Source organism: Elephantulus edwardii, unplaced genomic scaffold (assembly GCF_000299155.1).
Source record: "Elephantulus edwardii isolate Elephantulus edwardi_28Jun2011 unplaced genomic scaffold, EleEdw1.0 scaffold00092, whole genome shotgun sequence".
Classification (NCBI taxonomy): Eukaryota; Metazoa; Chordata; class Mammalia; order Macroscelidea; family Macroscelididae; genus Elephantulus; species Elephantulus edwardii.
Window position 1 is genome coordinate 314293 of NW_006399842.1, and position 19926 is coordinate 334218.

Here is a 19926-nt window from a genome sequence, read left to right on the forward strand (position 1 = left end):
AAGAAGCTGCACTCCAATGCCAAAGGCATGTGATTCAAATACACCAGCTGGTCCATGGGAGAAAGATGGGCAATCTTCTCCTGTGCAATTTACTGCCTCTTGAAAACCTGCTGGAGAGTCAAATGTGGGTTGACTCCAACTCAATGGCACACAACCACAACAGTAACATTGGGATAAGAGTGAGACTGAAGCAGAACTGTCTCAATCTACAATCAAAGAAAAGAGTGAAAAGATCTTTTCTGCTATACCTTGTCAAAGTCACCTGACAACCTTTCATTAAAACCAGCCTGAGAGTGGTGTAATCATTGAAGTGATGAGAGGGGTTGGTCCAGGTTTTAGAATCAAGCATCACTGACACAGTAAGAAAAATGTTTTCCCACTACCAAAAAGTTTACCCAAAGCTGCTTTCATGTCTCTGTTCCTTAAGCTATAGATGAATGGATTTAGCATAGGAGTAACCACCATATAGAGAATGGTAGCCCTGCTGTCCCTCTCTACAGAATGAGTTGATGGAGGAAGCAAATATACGCCCATAAGGGACCCGTAGAAGAGCAGGACCACTGTGAGGTGAGAGCCACAGGTGGAGAAGGCCTTCCACCGCCCTCCGGAAGATGAGATGCTAAACACAGTCCAGGAAATACGGGCGTAGGAGAAGACAATCAGCGTAAGAGGAGTAGTGAGAAACATCAAGCCCATAGTGATGATCATGAGCTCATTAATGTAGGTGTCTGAGCAGGAAAGCTTCATTAGGGCACTTGGATCACAGTAGAAGTAAGGGATGGTCTTCTGGGCACAGAACACCAGACGAGTGAACAGCAATGTGTGCATCAGTGCAGGGCAGTTTGTTAGCAGCCAGCATATGCCCAACATCAGTGCACAGAGCTGAGGACTCATAGCCGTGCTATAATGCAGTGGCTGGCAGATAGCCACATAGCGGTCATATGCCATCACAGCCAGGAGGCAATTGTCAAGGCCACCAAACAGAAGAAGGAAATACATCTGGGATAGGCACCCAGTATAGGAAATAGTCTGGTTATGACTATAAATGTTGGCCAGCATTTTGGGGATTGAGGTCGAAGTGAAACATGCATCAGTTAATGACAGGTTGGCCAGAAAGAAGTACATAGGAGTGTGAAGATGTGGGTCACAGCTGATGGCCAGGATGATGAGCAAATTCCCCATCAGAGTGGTCAGGTACATGCCCAGGAAGATGCCAAACAGAAGTATTTGCTGGTCTGGCTGCTCAGAGAGTCCTAGAAGGAGGAAGTCTGAAACAAGAGTTTGATTCACTCTGTCTGGTTTCCCCATCCTTTGTGGCTCTTGTTATCTGTGTAGAGAAAATACTTGTATTTATCAGTTATCAAGTGTTAACTCACAGTTAAGAATCTAGTACCATCTGAGTTAGCAGAACTGTGGTATAATAAAGATAAGACCTAATACAATTTGTCACTGAGAAGCTTTGGATATGGTGGATATGCCTGAAAATATATGGAGCATTTAGATAACATCCAAGAAAATACCTTTTCAACCTATGTGCATAACGGATTATCCAGGAGGCTGGGTTCTATGAGGAGAATGTGGCAGCAGGTTTGGAGGAAGACTCATCAACAGTCTGTGTTATGCGGATGACACAACCCTGCTTGCTGAAACTGAAGAGGACCTGAAGCACTTGTTGCAGAAGGTCAAGGACTGCAACCTTCAATATGGATTGAAGCTCAACATCAGGAAAACAAAGATTCTCACCCTTGGGCCAATTATCAGCATCATGATAAATGGTGAAGAGATTGAGATTGTTAACAGCTTTAGTTTGCTTGACTCCCCAACCAATATTCTTGGTTCCAGCAGCCAGGAAATTAAAAGACAAATTGCAATGGGAAAGCGTGCTGTCAGAGACCTCTCCAAAGTATTGAAGAGCAATGATATTAGTCAGGAGATTAAGGTGTGCCTGATACAGGCCATAGTCTTTGCAATTACTTGCTGTAATTGTCCAGAGAGCTGGACAATGACTAGGGATGACAGAAGGAAAACAGCCCTGCTGCTGGACAAGAGAATTTTAATATACCATGAACTGCTAAGAGAACAAACAGGTTCATCCTGGAAAGGATGTGACCAGGCTGCTCCTTGGAGGCAAGGATTCTGAAGCTTCATCTGACATACTTTGGACATGTTGCAAGGAGGGATCAGTCCTTGGAGAGAGATGTCATGCTTGGGAAGGTTGGAGGGACAGCGCAAGAGGGGAAGACCCTTGATGAGATGAATTGATTCAGTGACTGGAGTAGTGGGGATAGGTACAATAAGATTGGCACAGGTTAGAGCAGGGTTTAAGGCTGTTGTACATAGGGGTACTATGCGTGGTAGGCAACTCAACAGCACATAACAACAACAAAGATAATAGCCATTAAAATACAATCTGTGCTTCTCCATATACTGTAGTAAGGAAGGTCTGGTGGCTTAGTGGTAAGGAGTAGGGCTGACAACCCAAAGGCTAGCAGTTCAACTCTACCAGCTGCTCCATGAAAGAAAATGAATGATTTCCTCCTGTGCGATTTCTTGCCTCTGAAAACCCACTGAACGGTCAACTTTGAGTCAGTTCAGACTCCAAGGCACAAAACAACATACTATAGTAAGATCTAGTAAAAAGATACCAGTTTGACCAGAGAAGCCTGTGTGGGCTATTGGGAGATGGCAAGATAGAAAATGTCTGCTTACCAGTTGGAATCAAGTTGCACATCTCTGTCACTTGCTTTCCCTCTCCCCAAAAACAAGGAACTGAATTAATGAAAACCAATCTCTTTCTAAATGTAAACTAAAATCAAAATTGTAAAAAGAGACCTGTGGCTGCAGATTTTCCTGATGCAATGTATAGTTTGGAGAAAAAAAAAGAAAATTATTTAAAGAGTGTCACAATATTATTTGTACATGCTTTTGCAATCCCCAATACTTCCTCTCACCCAGATTGCTCCAGTCTATGAACTTGTTTCTAACTAGGGGCCTAAGCTCTGTGGGCTGGAGTCAATGGGTGTCAGTGATGTTCTATTATTCTCACTCATTGTGGGGATAGCCTTTTTTACAAACAGAATAAGGGGTACATTTCTCCTCTATCAGTCCCTTTCCTTTGTCATTTCATTGGTAACTTTGAATCTTCTTATCAGGAAACGGATGGTTTCATCTCCCTGATCTCTTGGACATCACTGATTCAAAATTTAATTCAGTTCATTGCTGCAGCATCAGAACTGGCTTATGGCTGTCCATCCAGAGGGTTTTAGAAGCTAAAGTGGCACAGAAGGAGAGCGCTCCTCTTTCTCTCACAGAGCTGCTAGTGGGTTCGAACCTCCAGAGGTGAACCTTTGAGTTAGCATTGCGACTCCCACTGGATTACACCACTAGATTGGTACTTATTTACATAGACTAGCTAAGTATCAAACACTTATTACACTCCACAATTGTTAAAATAATGAAACACAGAAATAACTGTGGTGCCCAAGATTACGTGGCTATTAAAATATTAAAAATGTAGATTTATTGAACTCCAAAGCCCACGTTTTCTGCTCTGTGTTGGACTATGTATTTGTAATACCTATTAGAGAGAGAAAAGGTGAAAGAAATCGGGTTCTAACTCTTTGGGCTTAAAAATACCGGCTCTTGTTGTTTCTGGTTTCGCTAGGATTACTAGCTAGCTGATGTGAGAGACCAGCTCATTACTGACTTTGTAGAAGCCTTAACCTTAAGAAGCTTTTGTGGATTGTACTTCTCCACTATTTGGTTCATAGGAGAGACTTCTTGTCTACACAAATGCTCAATTTTCCATTATGTAATGTTTCCTGTGAAATAGAAATGTGTGTGTGTGTGTGTGTGTGTGTGTGTGTGTGTGTTCATGTTCTAAACCTTCTAGTTCCTCACCTGTCAGAGGATTACAGATCATTTCCAGGCATCTTTATTTTTCAGTTCTCGCCTCTCGATGAAAAATTCACAATGAGGAAACTCTCTGACTCAGAAACAGTAAAATTGGAATATGTTCAGTCCTGCTCTGATTAGTAGGACACATTTCCATCTTCTTTAGGCCTGAGAGGGCTTGAGTATTTCTAAGGGTTATAAAGATTTCTGAAGGCCATCCCCCAAAGTGTTCATTAGAGTCACCTTCAAACATCATTGTTCAGTTTGCTCTTCAGCCAGCTCTGTCTGAGTCCTGAGGGAACAGAGGGGTTCACTTATAGGTCTCAGAGGTGTGATTCTGAAGTCTCTTGCTGGGGTGGCGTGCACTTCAGCCTGATACGCTGGTCTTCAGGGAAATCTTTCCTGTGCACTGGGCAACTTAGCATCTGTCTTGTAAACTGGAGCTGAAGAAATCAGTAACTTTAACATGAGCATCTATGTTGGACATTTCATGAAATAGAATAAACCTGATATGAAGCTACCACCCAATTTAGTCCCAAACCCTATCGATTTAATAAACTATATAAAGCTAAAGTCATGTTGACACACAGCAGCTAATGAAAGGAATACTCAAGTTTTTTTGTGTTTCCATTAATATTAACCTACTGTCATTGAGTTCTGTTCAGTTAATAGTGATCCTATTACATCATTGCTGTGGATTCAAAACTGGCTCATACCTGATCCTCCTCCAGTGGTTTCTGAGGTTATAAATTGCACACAAGGAGATTGTCCATCTTTCTTTCACAAAGCCACCATAAGATTTATACTGCTAGAGAGGTGTGGCCTCTTGGCTAACAGCTCTCTATAGACTAGGCTGCAAGAGCTTGGTGGTCCTCTCAGAATGTAGAACCCCTCCATTGGATCTTCAAGGCTATGAATCTTTATGGAATCAGATGCCATATCTTTATCTCATAGATAGTATGATCAACCTTCTAGTTAATTAAACTTCCAGTGGCTAGGGAATGCCAGAACATTTGATTGTGCTTATGTGAAACCTATACTTGGGGCCAAGGGGTAGTCATCAGATCAGAGCAAGGAGACACTGCATGGTTCAAAATTGGGAAGGGCATCCACCAGGGATATGTTCTTTCTTCATCCTTTTCAATCTGTATACAGAACAGATCATCCAGGACGTTGGGCTATATGAGGAGGAATGTGGTGTTAGCATTGGTGGAAGATTCATCAACAACCTGTGTTATGCAGATGACACAACCCTGCTTGCTGAAACTGAGGAGGACCTGAAGCGCTTGCTGCAGAGGGTCAAGGACTGCATCCTTCAATATGGATTGAAGCTCAACATCAAGGAAACAAAGACTCTCACCACTGGACCAATTGGCAGCATTAGTATGGATGGTGACGAGATTGAGATAGTCAACAGTTTTAGTTTGCTTGGCTCCACAGTCAACACTCTTGGTACCAGAAGCCAGTAAATTGAATTGCAAAATTCAGCTGTCAGGGACCTCTCCAGAGTACTGAAGAGCAACGAGATCAGACTGGAGACTAAGGTGCACCTGATCCGGGCCATGGTCTTTGCAATCACTTGCTATGCATCGGAGAGCTGGACAGTGACTAGGGATGACAGAAAGAGAATTGATGCCTTTGAAATGCGGTGCTGGACAAGACTGTTAAAATGGGCTGCTAGGAGAACAAACAGATTTGTCCTAGAGAGGATGAAACTGGGCTGCTCCTTGGAGGCAAGGATTCTAAAGCTTTGTCTGACATACTTTGGGCATGTTGCAAGGAGGGACCAGTCCTTGGAGAGGGACATCACATTTGGGAGAGTGAAGGGACAGCACGGGAGGGGAAGACCCTCAAACTGGATCAATTCAGTCACTGGTGCAGTAGGAGTAGGTGTGTTGGAGACAATGAAGTTGGCACAGGATAGAGGAAGGTTTAGGGCTCCTGTACATAGGGTCGCTGTGAGTATCAAGTGACTCAATGGCAAATAACAACAAAACAGGGCCTAACTGCTGTACCTGCATGACGCTTTTTTGTTAATACTAGCTAGAACATTTTCTTTACACAGTCTCATGTAAATGAACAAAAGTTAGTATATTACAAAATATTATTAATACCGTTTTCTGATAAAACTTCTAAATGGAAAAGAAATTCCAATCTAATTTTTTCATGACTCTAGGACCCCAACACTTAGCCACTTTGCTTCATCCCAATATTATTGTTGATTTAATTATATATATATATATATATATATATATATATATATATATATCACATCTAATTCTGTTGACTTACATTTTTTGTTAATAAAAGAAATATGTATTCTTATTGTTGTTTGTTAGGTGCTACCAAGTTGACTCCAACATACAATGACTGTATGAACAAAGATCTTTACTTGGTGGTATACTGTACCATCATGATTATCTCTGTCATGTCCAAGTCCATTGTTGAAGTTACTGTATCCATCTATCTTGTTGAGATTCTTCCTCTCTTGCCCTGGCCTTCTGCTTTTCCCAGCATCTTTTCCCAGGGACTAGCTCCTTCTGACGACGTGCCCAAAGTATGTGAGAAGATGTTACATCATGCTTGCCTCTAAGGAGCATCTGGTTTTAACTTCCTACAAGACATACTTGTTTATTCTTTTGGCAGTTTATGGTATATTCAATACTCTTTGCCAACACCACAGTTCAAAGATATCAGTTCTTCTGCCATTCTGGCTCATTATACAACTTTCAGATGCATTGAAATCAATTGGAAAGTCCATGATTTGGATTGGGTGAACCTTAGTCTTTAAACTGACCTCCTGGTTCTTTAGTCCTATAGAGAGGTCCTTAAAAGAAGATATTCCCGATGTAACATGTCTTGTGAATTTCTTACTGCTATTACCATGGGTCTTGACTGTAGATCCAAGCAAAAAGAAATAGTTGACAACTTCAGTCTTTTTTCCATATATCATGATGTTGTCTATTGGTACACTAGTGAGGTTTTCTCCTTGAGTTGGTATTCTGAATTTAGCTTTCTAGCCTTCTAAACTGTATAAGAATAGATGTCTCTTTTTTACAGCCATCCACTTGTGGTATCTTTGTTAATAACAGCATTAAATATCCTAGACACATGGCATTTTCATATTTTGAACTTCTTATAGCGTGGCAGCAGGGTTCTAAAAGGAAGCATCTAGAAAACAAGCATTTGAAGAAACCTGAATGTAATCTCCATGCTTTCTTATAATCTAGCTTTAGAACTCCTAAAATATAATTTTCAAGGCTGTCTATTGGTCAAACAAGTCCCAAACACCAGGACAATTTCTAAGAAAAGGGATTTAGCTTCTCCTCTCAATGGAAGGAGTAGCAAGGAATTTTTAACCATCTTTAACTTTACACGTCCTATATTCTTGCCACAAGTTATTTGTGTTTTCCTCACATTTAAAATGCTATTATTTTATCATATTGTAGCATCAAGTAAAAGTCTAAGATCTTTTCATCTAAATTATCTCTGTGTGAAAAGAAATTTACTCAAGCAGTTCCATATGTTTTACTCTTCTAATTTTGATTACCTGTAAACCTGTTCTATTTCACTTGCCAGTTTGTCTGTCCTTGCTCTGATACACCTGTTTTCATTACTATAGTACTGTAATAAAACTTGATGTCGAACTGTATAGGTCTTCCAAATTTGCATTTGCATTCAAAATTCCTTGGTCTATTCAGATGCTGACTGAAGGAATCATGTGACTCCTTCTGAGCCGATATGTCACAGAGCTTATGTAGAATGGGATGAGTGCAATACCCAAAGATTATGACCATCCTTAGAAAACCCAAAATTTAAAAAAAAACACCTCAAACTCCTTTCCAGTGACTTAGAACTAACTCACAGCTGATTCTTCATTGGATTTCTGAGGCTATAAATGACACAAGAGGAGATTTTTCATTTTTCTCCTGTAGAGCTGCTAATGGAGTCAAACTATCAGAGAGGCATCATCTTTGAGGTTGTAGTAGTCTGTCGACTAGACTAAGCTATGTGGTTGCAGAATTTATTGAAATTACTAACACTTAAAGAAGAAATAATTACTCTTTAAAAGTACAGCATAAATAAAAAAAAAATTTTTAAAAAGTACAGCATATATGGGGGAATAGATAAAACCATACACAAGCTCATGGTACCTAAGACCTTACACATTCAGCTTGGACTGACCTTTAATCATACTGAAAATGAGCTTAAATGTTGAAGGAAAGTCCCAAGAATTTTCAAGTTGGTTTGTTGTTTTAAAAAAAAATAAAATAAAAACCAAAACCCTGTGCAAAACCACAAGGAGATACTTTTGTTTCTTTTTTGTTCTTGAAGGAAATAATTTTTCCTTTGTTTAATATCTTATTTAACATTTACAGAGATTTTTGGATTTCCATTCATTCATTGTCGCACTTTTCTCCCTGCCCAACCCTCCCCCCTAGTTTGCTCCTCTCTGAAAAGTACAAGAAAAATTCCTTCATGGAATGGGAATAATCATTCTGGTGTTTCTGAATCTTCCTCCATGGAATACCTGCATTACCTGAGAAACAGTAGTTGCTTTCCATAATTTTTCCGAGTATGTATTTATCCCTTGACTGGGAATGTGCTCACGACCCTAACCATAGCCTCTGATGTGCACCTCCAGACCCCATGTGCTTCTTCTCGACCAACCTTTTTTTTGTTGATATGCATTTGACATTGTCCACAGTGACCAACATGCTGGTGAATGCACAGACTAAACATCATACCATCTCCTATACCACTTGTCTTGCTCAGATATATTTCTGTCAGATGTTTGGTGCCCTGGACCCCTTCTTCCTAGCTGTCATGGCACACGACCACTAAGTGGCCCTTTGTCATCCTCTCCACTACTCCACAGGTGTGTCAGCTGCTTGTGTTGTGTCCTTACTAACATCATTGCTTAGACTCATGCCCTCTTGAATTGGCTGTCTTTCTGTGCTGTTGGAGAGATGCCTCACGTTTTCTGTGACATAACTGTTCTGAAGCTGTCGTGTTCTGACACCTAGATCACCTAGATCAATGAGCTGGTGTATTTTTCTTTAGGAGAGACAGTACTTACTGTCCCCTTTGTATGCCTTGTCATCTCCTACATCCACATTGTGTCAGCCACCCTAAGAATTCAAACATCTGGAGGGGGTACAGGGCCTTTTCCACCTGCAGCTGCCATCTCTGTGTCTTCTAGGGACCCTCTCCATTGCCTACTTGTGTCTTCCTGTTGCCTCAGAAGAGAAGACATTGCAGCAGGTGCAATGTATACAGAGGTGACTCCCATGCTGAACCCCTTTATCTATAGCCTAAGAAACAAGGATATGAAAGGGGCCTCAACGAGGCTTCTTAGTCTCAGGAGGATTTTATCTTCTTAGATATAGTGACAAAAATTATTAAAGAAAATATATGGGCTCTGAATCTGCCATGTATTAGCCATAGTAATAGTAATAATAATATATTAGCCAGTTACCTAACCTGGCTAGGCCTTAGTTTTCTCATGTATGAAGTGGAGAAAATGATCTCTGTTTAATAATGAGATATGAGCTCTGTTGCCCTAGTGTCTAAGGAGTTGTGCTACCACGCCAAAGCAAGGAGTTCAAACCCACCAGCTACTCCGCTGGAGGAAGATAGGAAATCTCCTCTCACGGGACTTACAGCCTCTGAAAACCCACTGATGGGTCAATTATGAGTCAGTTCAAACTCAACAGCAATCAGTTTTTGTGTTTAATAAGAAGGTTTGAGCTTTTCATAAATATTACTACTGTTGTTGTCATCATTCTTCATCCCTTTCTCATTAAAAAAATTTTTTTTCTCTGAGCTTCATTCATTCAAAAAATATTTACTGAACACCTAGTACATTCTGGGAACTGTTTTGGCAGGTGATGGAGAAAAGAACAAGGCAAAATTCCCATTTTTGTGTCTGTTTCATCCTAGGTTTTTATACATCATCAAAATTATGGGAGTAGGGTAGGGGTGGGGTGTGGGCTCTGTTTAGTTTCCAGCACTAATGGAGACAAATAAAAGCTGGAGCTTATGTTACATTCCGGGAGATGCAGCTTTGATAACGTATTTCCCCTCTGGAAGATCGAAATTCACTATTTAGATTTCCAAGCTGAAGGCCTCATTTTCCAGATTTATGAGTTAGAGGTTAGCACTCAAGCTTTCTTTGCTCTTGGTCAGTCAAAAAGGTTCAATGCAGATCATCCTTTGAAGGCTTGATAGAGGCTAACCTCAGGAAGCACTAGTGGCCTAGACCATAGGGCATTTTTTTGCTAACCCAAAAGCCACACCCAAATGCAACAGGTTCCTCTGGAGAAAGATGAGGAATCTCCTTCTGTGCCATTTACAGCCTCAGAAATCCAATGGAAGCTCTGTTCTGACTTGTTGGCAATGAGAGGAGAGGGACTAACCCTAAATAGACTCAGCAGAAGCAAACAAGAAGAATAAATTCTGAAACCTTCAGTTTTTATTTGCCTTCAGAGAACAGTAGGCCCAGCAGTGTAGATTAGTTGCAGATTTCCTTCTTTAAATGATGCATCTTGGAGCATGGGATTTCTTCTCTTTCCAAGAGTTTTTGAAATATTATTTTTTATTTTTTAAAATCAAGGTTATAGTATTTTGCTTCCTTACCTTCGTCTGACCTAAGTGTCTACTGGCTGCCCACGTCCTCCTACTAGAGTTTGGTTCTGAGACTTCATCTAGTTTAAAATGTGTTTTTAAATTTCTGAACTTCTTCGAAAAAAGATCTGATCATGTGAAGAACATGTTTTATAGCATCAAACTACTTAAGATCCAGCAAATGTAAATGTCATTGATGACATTAATCCTGGGCATTTTTGAACAGTCGGATAGATTACTATATACTGCCCCTGAGCTGAGTGAATTTGGACTATAGCACATAGGGTTCCTAACGCTGTGAGAAGGCTACAGAGGCACACAAGGGCCTCTTCCTCTCAGTGTGGCTGGTAACTTCCAACTGCTAACCTTCCTGTCAGCAGTTGAGCTTTTTCCACTGTCCCACCAGGGCACCTTGCTGAACAATGACTTCCCATGGAAAGCTTTTGCTAATATCCGTACAATATTCACTGTATCTATATTGTCTACTACCATTTATTATTCTTATGTTATTGTCTCTAAATATCCATTTTCTCAAGTATGAAACAGACAATTAGTATATGCTTTATAAGGTTAATATGAAGACTAAAGGGGAGAATATTGTTTGGCAAGGCTTTTCATATAGTCCCTGACACACATAATCACCGATAATAAGCACAGTTATTAGTATTACTGTATTACAGCACTTTTATACTCCCCACCCCCATATAGGCCATGCATCTGCCTACGTCTGTATGACCAGAGCTGGACACACTGCACAGCATAGATTGAGAACTTGCTAAATGGCTATTGAATGAGAAAAATCTATAAGCAAAGTTTGATTCTTTTTCTGGCAGTAATTCCAACTTTTCCCCTTTAATAGCAAATAAATGGAACTTTATGTCTGAAGTCTCTCTTGATTTTATTTCTAAGTTTTTGTTTGAAAAAGCTTCCCCGAATTCAAAGATAATAACGCACCAAACCTAATGAGTTGATGTTTTTTTCTGAAAAAAGCTAAGGGAATCTAATTCTTTAATAGATCCCCTCTTCCTTCATCCACTTTCCATTCACCTAAAGAATTTAGCCTTTCAAAACGTACATATCTTAGAGTTGAAATTATAAGTCTAGCTTTTATTGGTCCAAGCTAAACTGTAAGATTTGGAAATCTTAATTTTTGGATGTTATTATTTATCTACTCTTGGAAAGATTATTCGCTCATAGCTGACCTTGGAGCAGATTTTCAGATACTGTAAACAGCATAGGAAGAGATTACTCATCTTTCTTTCATAAAACATGGGGCCTTTGGGCTCACAGCATCTCCTTACCTATCAGACTGCTAGAGCTCTCTAGGAGGATGACTCTGGTTGTTATTTACCATTGAGTCAGAACCTATTCATAGCTGACCCTCCAGTGGGTTTTCAGAGACAGCTAATCGCCTAAGAGGAGATTGCTCTTTTTTTTTCCTGCAGAGCAGCTGGTAGATTTGAACCGCATATCTTTGGGATTGTGACAAAGTAGGATGATTAGTGTTCTAAAAATAGGAAGAGGCCTAAAATCCTTGAATGAAGCAGCTGAACCCATAACAGTAGGTAATTTTCTAGATAGCAAGAAATAATTGTATAAAGTTTAACGTTTAACATTTCTTTCCTGGTCATCACCACCAACCAAAAATATGAGAAAAATAAAAGAGATACGTTACAAATTCACAATTCTATGACCTTTCAAAGCCAATGACCCTCATTAGTGAGAATCTTCTAAACATTCACAAGAGGTAACAAATTTCCTGGTAACAATGGAAGGAACATAAATTATATTACCTACATAATTCTGAATTTAATAAGATAATAACTGACAGTGTCAACTCAGAAATCAGTTTACATTGAGAAGTTGTAAGGAGTAGAGAAAATGACTAGAATAGAATAGAACTGAATTCAAATAATAAAATTTTTACTAAGCATTTATTCCATGCTGAGTGGAATTAGAAGTCCATTCTCGGGATATGTGAATACATATGTCTATTAAGCAGAGCTAAATGTCATTAAGAAGAGATTGTTGCCTTATCAAAAAGTTTCTCCAGGGCACCTTTTATGTCCCTGTTCCTTAGGCTATAAATGAAAGGGTTTAGCAAAGGAGTGACTACTGTGTACATCACAGAAGCGATTATGTCCTTGCCATTGGACTTGTTGGATGAGGGGAAAAAATATACTCCAATAATTGTTCCATAATATAGAGACACGACAGAAAGGTGGGAGCCACAGGTGGATAAGGCTTTGCAGACCCCTTTGGTAGATGGGACCTTCATGATGGTGGTTCCTATGTGGCCATAAGAGATAAGGATGCATAGTAATGGGATAGTGATGACTGCCACTCCCACTGTGAAAATGATCATCTCATTAAGGGAGATATCTGAGCAAGACAGCTTGAGCAGGGCTGCAAGGTCACAGAAGAAGTGAGATATGATGTTATCATCACAGAAGGACAAACGAGCCAGGAGGAGTGTGTGAGACAGGGCGCTGGCACAGGAGAGGATCCAAGACATAGCCACTAATAGGGTACACAACTCTTGCCTCATGATGGTGGTGTAATGGAGGGGGTGACAGATGGCCACATACCGATCATATGCCATTGAGGTGAGAAGGAAATTGTCCAGGTCTGTAAAAAATATGAAAAAATACATCTGTGCTATGCACCCTGAATAGGGGATGGATTGATCTCCAGACTGTATGTTTATTAACATCTTTGGGACAGTGACAGATGAAAAGGACACATCAGTGAGGGCCAAGTGGCTGAGGAAGAAGTACATGGGGGTGTGGAGGCGAGAGTCCAGCCTGATGAGCAGGATGATGAGCAGGTTCCCCAGCACCGTGGTGAGGTACATGCCCAGGAACAGGGCAAAGAACACGCCCTGCTGCTCTGGCCGGATGGGGAGCCCCAGCAGGAGGAATTCAGACACAGTGCTCTGGTTCTCCCACCTCATGCTGCTCTTCTCTCTGCTGAGGTTACAAAATGGTTGAGAATATGAAAACCTCTGAAATTATTATTTTAGCAGTTACAGTAACAAAATATGTGTTCCATTTCAGAAAGTGAGAAAATGAATATCTTTCTCATATTTTCCTGTATACTGGTATGTAAGAGAAATAATAATAATAATAATAATAATAATAATAACAATCATCATCATCATCTAATTGATGAGGCAAATGTTAACAGGAGCCAACCTATTTTGGTTCACTGACTACCAAAATAGAAGTCTGTGTCTTTGGCACTGAGAGCCAGACTGCGGAAAATTGTATCTCACCCAAGTCATAGCCCCCTTATCATCAACCATGACACAGAAACTACTGAAAGATTTGATTTCAACATCCACTGTTAAATTTCTGAGGTGAAGTACATGTCTCCAAAATATGGGATGTAAATAATAGTATTAATTTCTCAAAGAACACACATCAGTATGCATATTTTTTTTAAAAATTAATTTTAATGGAAGTTTACAGAGACTTAGGGTTTCCAGTCATTCATTGTTGCACTTTTCTCCCTGCCCATCCACTCCCCCTCCCCCAATTCACTCTTCTTGAAAAGAAAAACTCTCTCATTTTTATGCAAGCCCTCCCTCCAAGTCCACTCTACTATTCAGCCTTCACTCTGGACTTCTGTAATGACAAGAATACCCATTCATATGTCCCTTTTAAACAGTTCTCTCCCTCATCTGTTTCAATGCAGTATACATCATTCCTCCCCTCCTTTACTGTCTTCCCTCAACCCCGATGTCAGTCCTGTTTTACAACAGTCACCCTATGCAATATTTTTCCTTTTGTGACTGAGATATTTCACTCAGCATAGTGTCCTCCAGGGTCACCCTTTTTGCATAATATTTAATGAGTTCCTTGTTTTTCAATGCTGCCTAGTATTCCATTGTGTGAATATACCAGAGCTTCTCTATCCATTCATTTATTGATGAGATAAATTTATATATCAGCAGATGGTCTCTAAGAAACTCTGAAATTTTCCAATCTATTCTCCCCATGATAGCCAAACAGGGAACTCTGGTGGCCTAGTAGTAAGAAGCTGTGCTGCAATCCCAAAGGTATGCAGTTTGAATCCACTAGCTGCACCACAGAAGGATTAGCAGTCTCCTCCCCTGCCATTTAATGACTCTGAAAACTTGCTAGAGAATCAACTATGAGTTGGTTCTGACTCAGCGGCAAACAACAATATAGCCAAGGAACCTATTTTAAAAGCCTAAATTTCAAAATGCCTTCTCCAGTTCAAAAGCTCTCAAGTAGTTACTATTGGTCTTAAGAGATATAGAATAAGGTCCTGAAATATTTGTTCCTCTTCAACACTTACAATTCCTTTTCCACTACTCTCTCAATCTTGATGTAATGTCTTAAAATACTGAGGTTTTGGTAATTTGCTATAGCAGTGACAATAACGTAATATATCAGAATCAGAAATCAGTAGGGAACTTAAGGTACTATTCCCTTGAAAAAAGTGTTTGTTGCTAATAACAAAGGAAGTTATGGAACACCCATTTTCCAAAATCTCAATGACCGCTGCTCTTTGGATAAGAAGTCTGAGGATTAGAGAAGATTCCTACTCAGCAGAAAGGATTTTGGACAGGATAAAAAAAATTCATAGAAGACAAGCCAGGTTTAAAAATATTCTAGTTTGTAATATTACTGCATACACATCCTACAAATTCTAAACACAATCTCAGCCTAACATATATATTGAGACTGACAAATGATACAGTGTTTTAAAAATGCTAGGCTTCTGGCTTTTCCTAGTGATACTCAAGGATCAGAGCAGCGCCAGACCTTAGGGAAAAAGACTAAGCTTTTGGGTAGGATAGACTTGGCTCACAAACATAGTTTGATAATGATATTTTTGTCCCATAGAAGATTTCTTAAAAGTTGAAGATCTTCAAGCAATAGTAATTCTATTCTTACATATTCTCACGTATTCTATGTGGTAGAAGAATGGGTAATCTCTTTCCACACAACTCATTGATTCTAAAAACTCACTAGAGGGTCAGCTATGAGTCAGTTCTGACTTGAAGGCACACAACAAAATGGCTATTGTAAAGAATTTTGTTGTTGTTGTTGATTGACTGTGTTTGAGTCAAGTACAACTCATAATGACCCTATGAAGAAAAAGCCTGAAGCCCCTCTACAACTATCAATATTTATCAAAGTTCATAGAGTTTCTGGAGGAATATTGTTTAGGAAGTGGATGCCACTCCTGCTTCCAATAAATGTATATTCAGAATTCCTAATACCTTTTCTTTCTCGTAGATTAATACCAATAAACAGCGATACTACTTCTGCCACAATTAAAGACAAAATATACATACACCCAAAGAGGAAGCAGGGGAATTTACATTCTTTTTACATCCAGGAGAAATTAATTCTGTAAGTTTATTTGCTCAACTATAGGTTTTGATATCTTGTGGGGGGGGGAAGCATGGAATTTGGATTGTGAATTGCTAGTAAACATTAGAGTGTCAAAACACAGAGGGGGAAATGAATGCATCATTATACTGGGTAAGTAACATTCATACAGGCAGATAGGCATCGTCTATGGATGTAAATGGAATAAAAAATTCAGGAGAGGTTTGTTCTCACAGATGTAGCTTACATACACAGAAGCTAAAGAGCTGGATGATTTACCAGATACCCAAGTGCCAGCCCAAGCAGTGATTCAGAACTCCAACCCAAAGTCAGGAGGGCAACTAGCAGTGACCTCTATAAATAATAAAGTTTTCACTGAACAAGTATAACCAGAGAGTTTCTTAGGAGAAAAGATTGTGAGACTTTGTCTTGCATAATTCTGGCATGTTGGAAAAGGACATTGTGTTTGGAAAGATAGATTAATTACTTAAAGGGAGGAAGATCCTCAATGTGATTAATTGACAAAATGGCCGTACACAAAACTGAAACTTTGAGGATAGAAAAGGATTAGGCAGGGTTTTGATCTGTTGGACAAGAAGTTTCTATGAATAGAAGTAGTATATATACCTATTATATAGTATGCACCTTATATAAAGTATATATATAAATATAGATAAAGTGTATCTATCAATATCTAGATATACTTTCTTGAGCTATGAGCATAGGCTGAAGATACATATTCACCAAAATGTGTAAAGAAATGATTCTGATCATTTTGTATATTGATCCCAACCTTCTACATTTTCCTCCCTTCATTGGTTCCTCTTCATTCACCTTTTCCCCTCACCTTCCAGTATTCGCATCACTTGGCCCACTTCTCATTATTTCTTCGTCTTTCTATCTTCCTGTCCATCACCTCATTTTGTCTTTCATTTTCTCTTGTGTTTCCTCTCAGTCCTCACATTCTGCCTCTGTATCTCTCAATCTTCTGTCATTCCATCTTTCTATTCTCACTTTTCATTTTTCTCTAAACTTTTTCTCCTCCCTTCGAAAACCCTGTGTACAGTAGAACACAGACCTGCTGTACATAGGGTTGCTATGGGTTGCAGGCAACTCGATGGCACATAAAACAACAATTTTAAAAGTTGCTTCCTTATATTTCCTCTTCTATACTTACATATAAACTTAGACATTAGTGAGAAAAAATAATGCTTCCATCCCAATACTGACCTCGTCTGAGTTTATGATGCAACGTTTGGTGGGCAAGTGTGTCCTGAGATTTTCTTTAAGGGGCGCAAATATTTGTTCCCAAAGTCCTAGAAGTGCAGACTCTCATTTTTGTTCAACGAATTGGCTCATATACCAAGCTAGGGTGAGAACTCTAGAGGGTAGAGACCAGAACTTAAAATTTTCATCCAAATATACATATTGAACTTGGACTAATTGTCCAATTACTCCCTTAACCCCTCTAGGAAATATATCCTGTGGGAATGAAGTTTATTCTGGAACCGTAGAGGGTGATTCTACAGAGAAAGAATTTAAGGCACAATCAGTCTCTCTAATGCTAATCTCTTTTCCAGCCTTTTTCACTCTCTTAAATGACGTAAACTCCAAGGAGGTTAAAAATAATGACTGGCTCCAGCAGTACTATAATAGCAATCTCAATAACTGGCCAGCCTCTAGATGGAGAAAATATTGAAGTTAACAAATATTTCATCTCACTTGGACTCATAATCAACACCCTTGGAAACAGTAGTCAGGAGGTCAGGAGACATACTTCATTGGGCAAGTCTGCTGTCAGGAATCTCTCAAATTAATGAGGTGCAATGATGTCAGTTTGAAGACTAAGGTACACCTGATTCAGGGCATAGTTTTTAAGTCACTTACTATACATCTGAGAGCTGGACAGTGAATAAAAATAACAGAAGAAGAATTGATACCTTTGAGCTGTGGTGTTGGAGAGGAATAGTGACTATTTCATGGAATGCCAAAAGAACACAGAGAGATGTCCTAGAGAAGGTGTAGCCAGAATGCACCTTTGAGGCAAAGATGAAAAAGCTTCATCTCACACACTTTGGAGATATTGCTAGAAGAGGTAGGCTATTACTTGAAGAGGAACATTATTCTTGGAAAGGTGGAAAGTCAGTGAAAGAGAGGAAGACCCTCGATGAGATGGATTGACACCATGACCTCAGCAATGTAAGCAAGGCTATGAGAGATGATTAAGATGGTACAGGATAAAACAGGGTTAAGATCTGTTGTTCATAGGGTCACTTTGAATCATACTCAACTTGATGGCACCAACAGCAACATGTCTCACTCAAAAAAGAATTTTATTGGGTACTACCTACTATTATTTCTCTCTCAGAAAAGGATTTTTTACTGAGCCTTCAATATGAATTACTTCTCAATATAAAAAACACAAAGATTCTCACCATGGGCCAACAGGCAGCATTACAATAGATGGAGAAAGGATTTAAACTGTCAATAACTTCTTGGTCAACAACCAACACTCTTGATACCAGCAGTCAGGAGATAAAGAGAAGTATTGCATTGGGCAAATCTACTGTCAGGGATCTCTCCAAAATACTAAAGGTAATAACATCAGTTTGAAGACTAAGGTGTAGCAGATTCAAGCCATGGTCATTGTAATAACTTGTTACACATCTGCAAGGTGGAAAATGAATACTATGTATGGCAGAAGAAGAATTCATGCCTTTGAGTTGTAGTTAGTGTTGAAGAAGAGTACTGATAATCCCGTGGACTGTCAAAAAACACATACATCTTGAGAAAAGTGCAGCCAGAGCGCTCCTTAGAGACAAAGATGGCAAAACTGTTTCTCATACCAAATGAATGTTCCTTAGAAAGGAATATCATGCTTGGAAAGGTAGAAGATCAACAAAGGCAAGGAAGACCCGCCTCCCCTGAGATGGATTGACACACTGACTGCAGCAATGGGTTCAAGTTTGTAAGAGATGATGAGGATGGCACAGGATAAGACTGGGTTGTGATCTCAGGTTCACAGGGTTGCTTTGACTCATTCTCCACGGCCCTAATGACAACAGCAACCTCTGATTACTTCTGTCTCATAAAGTCCAGCTTCTCTTTGAGAAAATAATTTGAAAAGCTGAACTTAATGAAGAAGAATGTGGCATCAGGGTTGCAGGATTGACCTCCCCTAACAATGGCTGGCCTCTCCTAACAGCATACTCAAAGTATGTGAGAGGAAGTTTTATTATTCTTCTAAGGAGCATCCTGGCTGCACCTTCTCCAATACATATTTTTTTTATTTTTTTCAAAGATTATTAGCTTTTTATACACATCATTTTAATTACTATGTAATGTTACTTCCAATGATGTACATCATAGTTGTCTTGACCTTTTCTTTACTGATAAAAAATATACTATAATTAATTATTTCTTTAACAAGACTGCTATAATCTGGCATATTTATACATAAGCCTTTCTCAGTACTTCACAGAGAGTAGAAACTGTGGTAGATAGGAACGGACCTATAGTTCACTCTCTGGTGGGTTTTCAAAGGCAGTTAATTGCACAGGAGCAGATAGCCCATCTCCCTGGGAGCAGCTGGTAGATCAGGAACAAGACATTAGAATTTGAAAGAAATCTGTCTCCTCTAGAATAGGGCCTTAACATCAAGGCCATCTTTCTTAGCATAATAGATAAGACAGTTTACATCAAGGAGGTCAGCCACTGAGTCATCACAAAGTCCTGAACACCCCCTACATTAAGTAAAAGGCAATTATAGGTATTCCTTCCCCGGGACATTTAACTTTACTAACAATTTTGGTTTCTATTTATCTGAAAGAACTTTTTGGGGCTATGCATATACAGAAGCAGAAAGAGTGACCATTTTATGATCCTCCATAGAAAACAGTCAAGAAGAATAGACCTACAGGGCACATATCCTGATGATGAAACACCTAACTAGATAGACTCCATCTTCAACTTCAGCTATTTGTGCCTCTTGATTTGCATATTTCCTTTTCTAAAATAATCCCGTTTTTTCTAAAAGTGC

At 39.4% G+C, this 19926-nt stretch overlaps 2 protein-coding genes and 1 pseudogene across 2 annotated transcripts; 1 reads left to right on the forward strand and 2 right to left on the reverse strand.

The window, feature by feature from the left end:
• Nucleotides 1-348: 348 nt before the first annotated feature.
• Nucleotides 349-1308, reverse strand: LOC102849363 (olfactory receptor 1N2-like). The gene has a single exon (XM_006890738.1). The coding sequence runs from the start codon at nucleotides 1306-1308 to the stop codon at nucleotides 349-351; it is 960 nt and encodes a 319-aa protein (XP_006890800.1).
• A 7107-nt stretch (nucleotides 1309-8415) lies between these two features.
• LOC102850045 lies at nucleotides 8416-9278 on the forward strand (annotated as a pseudogene).
• Nucleotides 9279-12535: 3257 nt separating this feature from the next.
• LOC102849770 (olfactory receptor 1J4-like) lies at nucleotides 12536-13474 on the reverse strand. The gene has a single exon (XM_006890739.1). The coding sequence runs from the start codon at nucleotides 13472-13474 to the stop codon at nucleotides 12536-12538; it is 939 nt and encodes a 312-aa protein (XP_006890801.1).
• Between the last annotated feature and the right edge of the window lie 6452 nt (nucleotides 13475-19926).

Coding starts and splice junctions, on each gene's coding strand:
- LOC102849363 (XM_006890738.1), bottom strand. CDS start 1,308: ATGGGGAAACCAGACAGAGTGAATCAAACTCTTGTTTCAGACTTCCTC.
- LOC102849770 (XM_006890739.1), bottom strand. CDS start 13,474: ATGAGGTGGGAGAACCAGAGCACTGTGTCTGAATTCCTCCTGCTGGGG.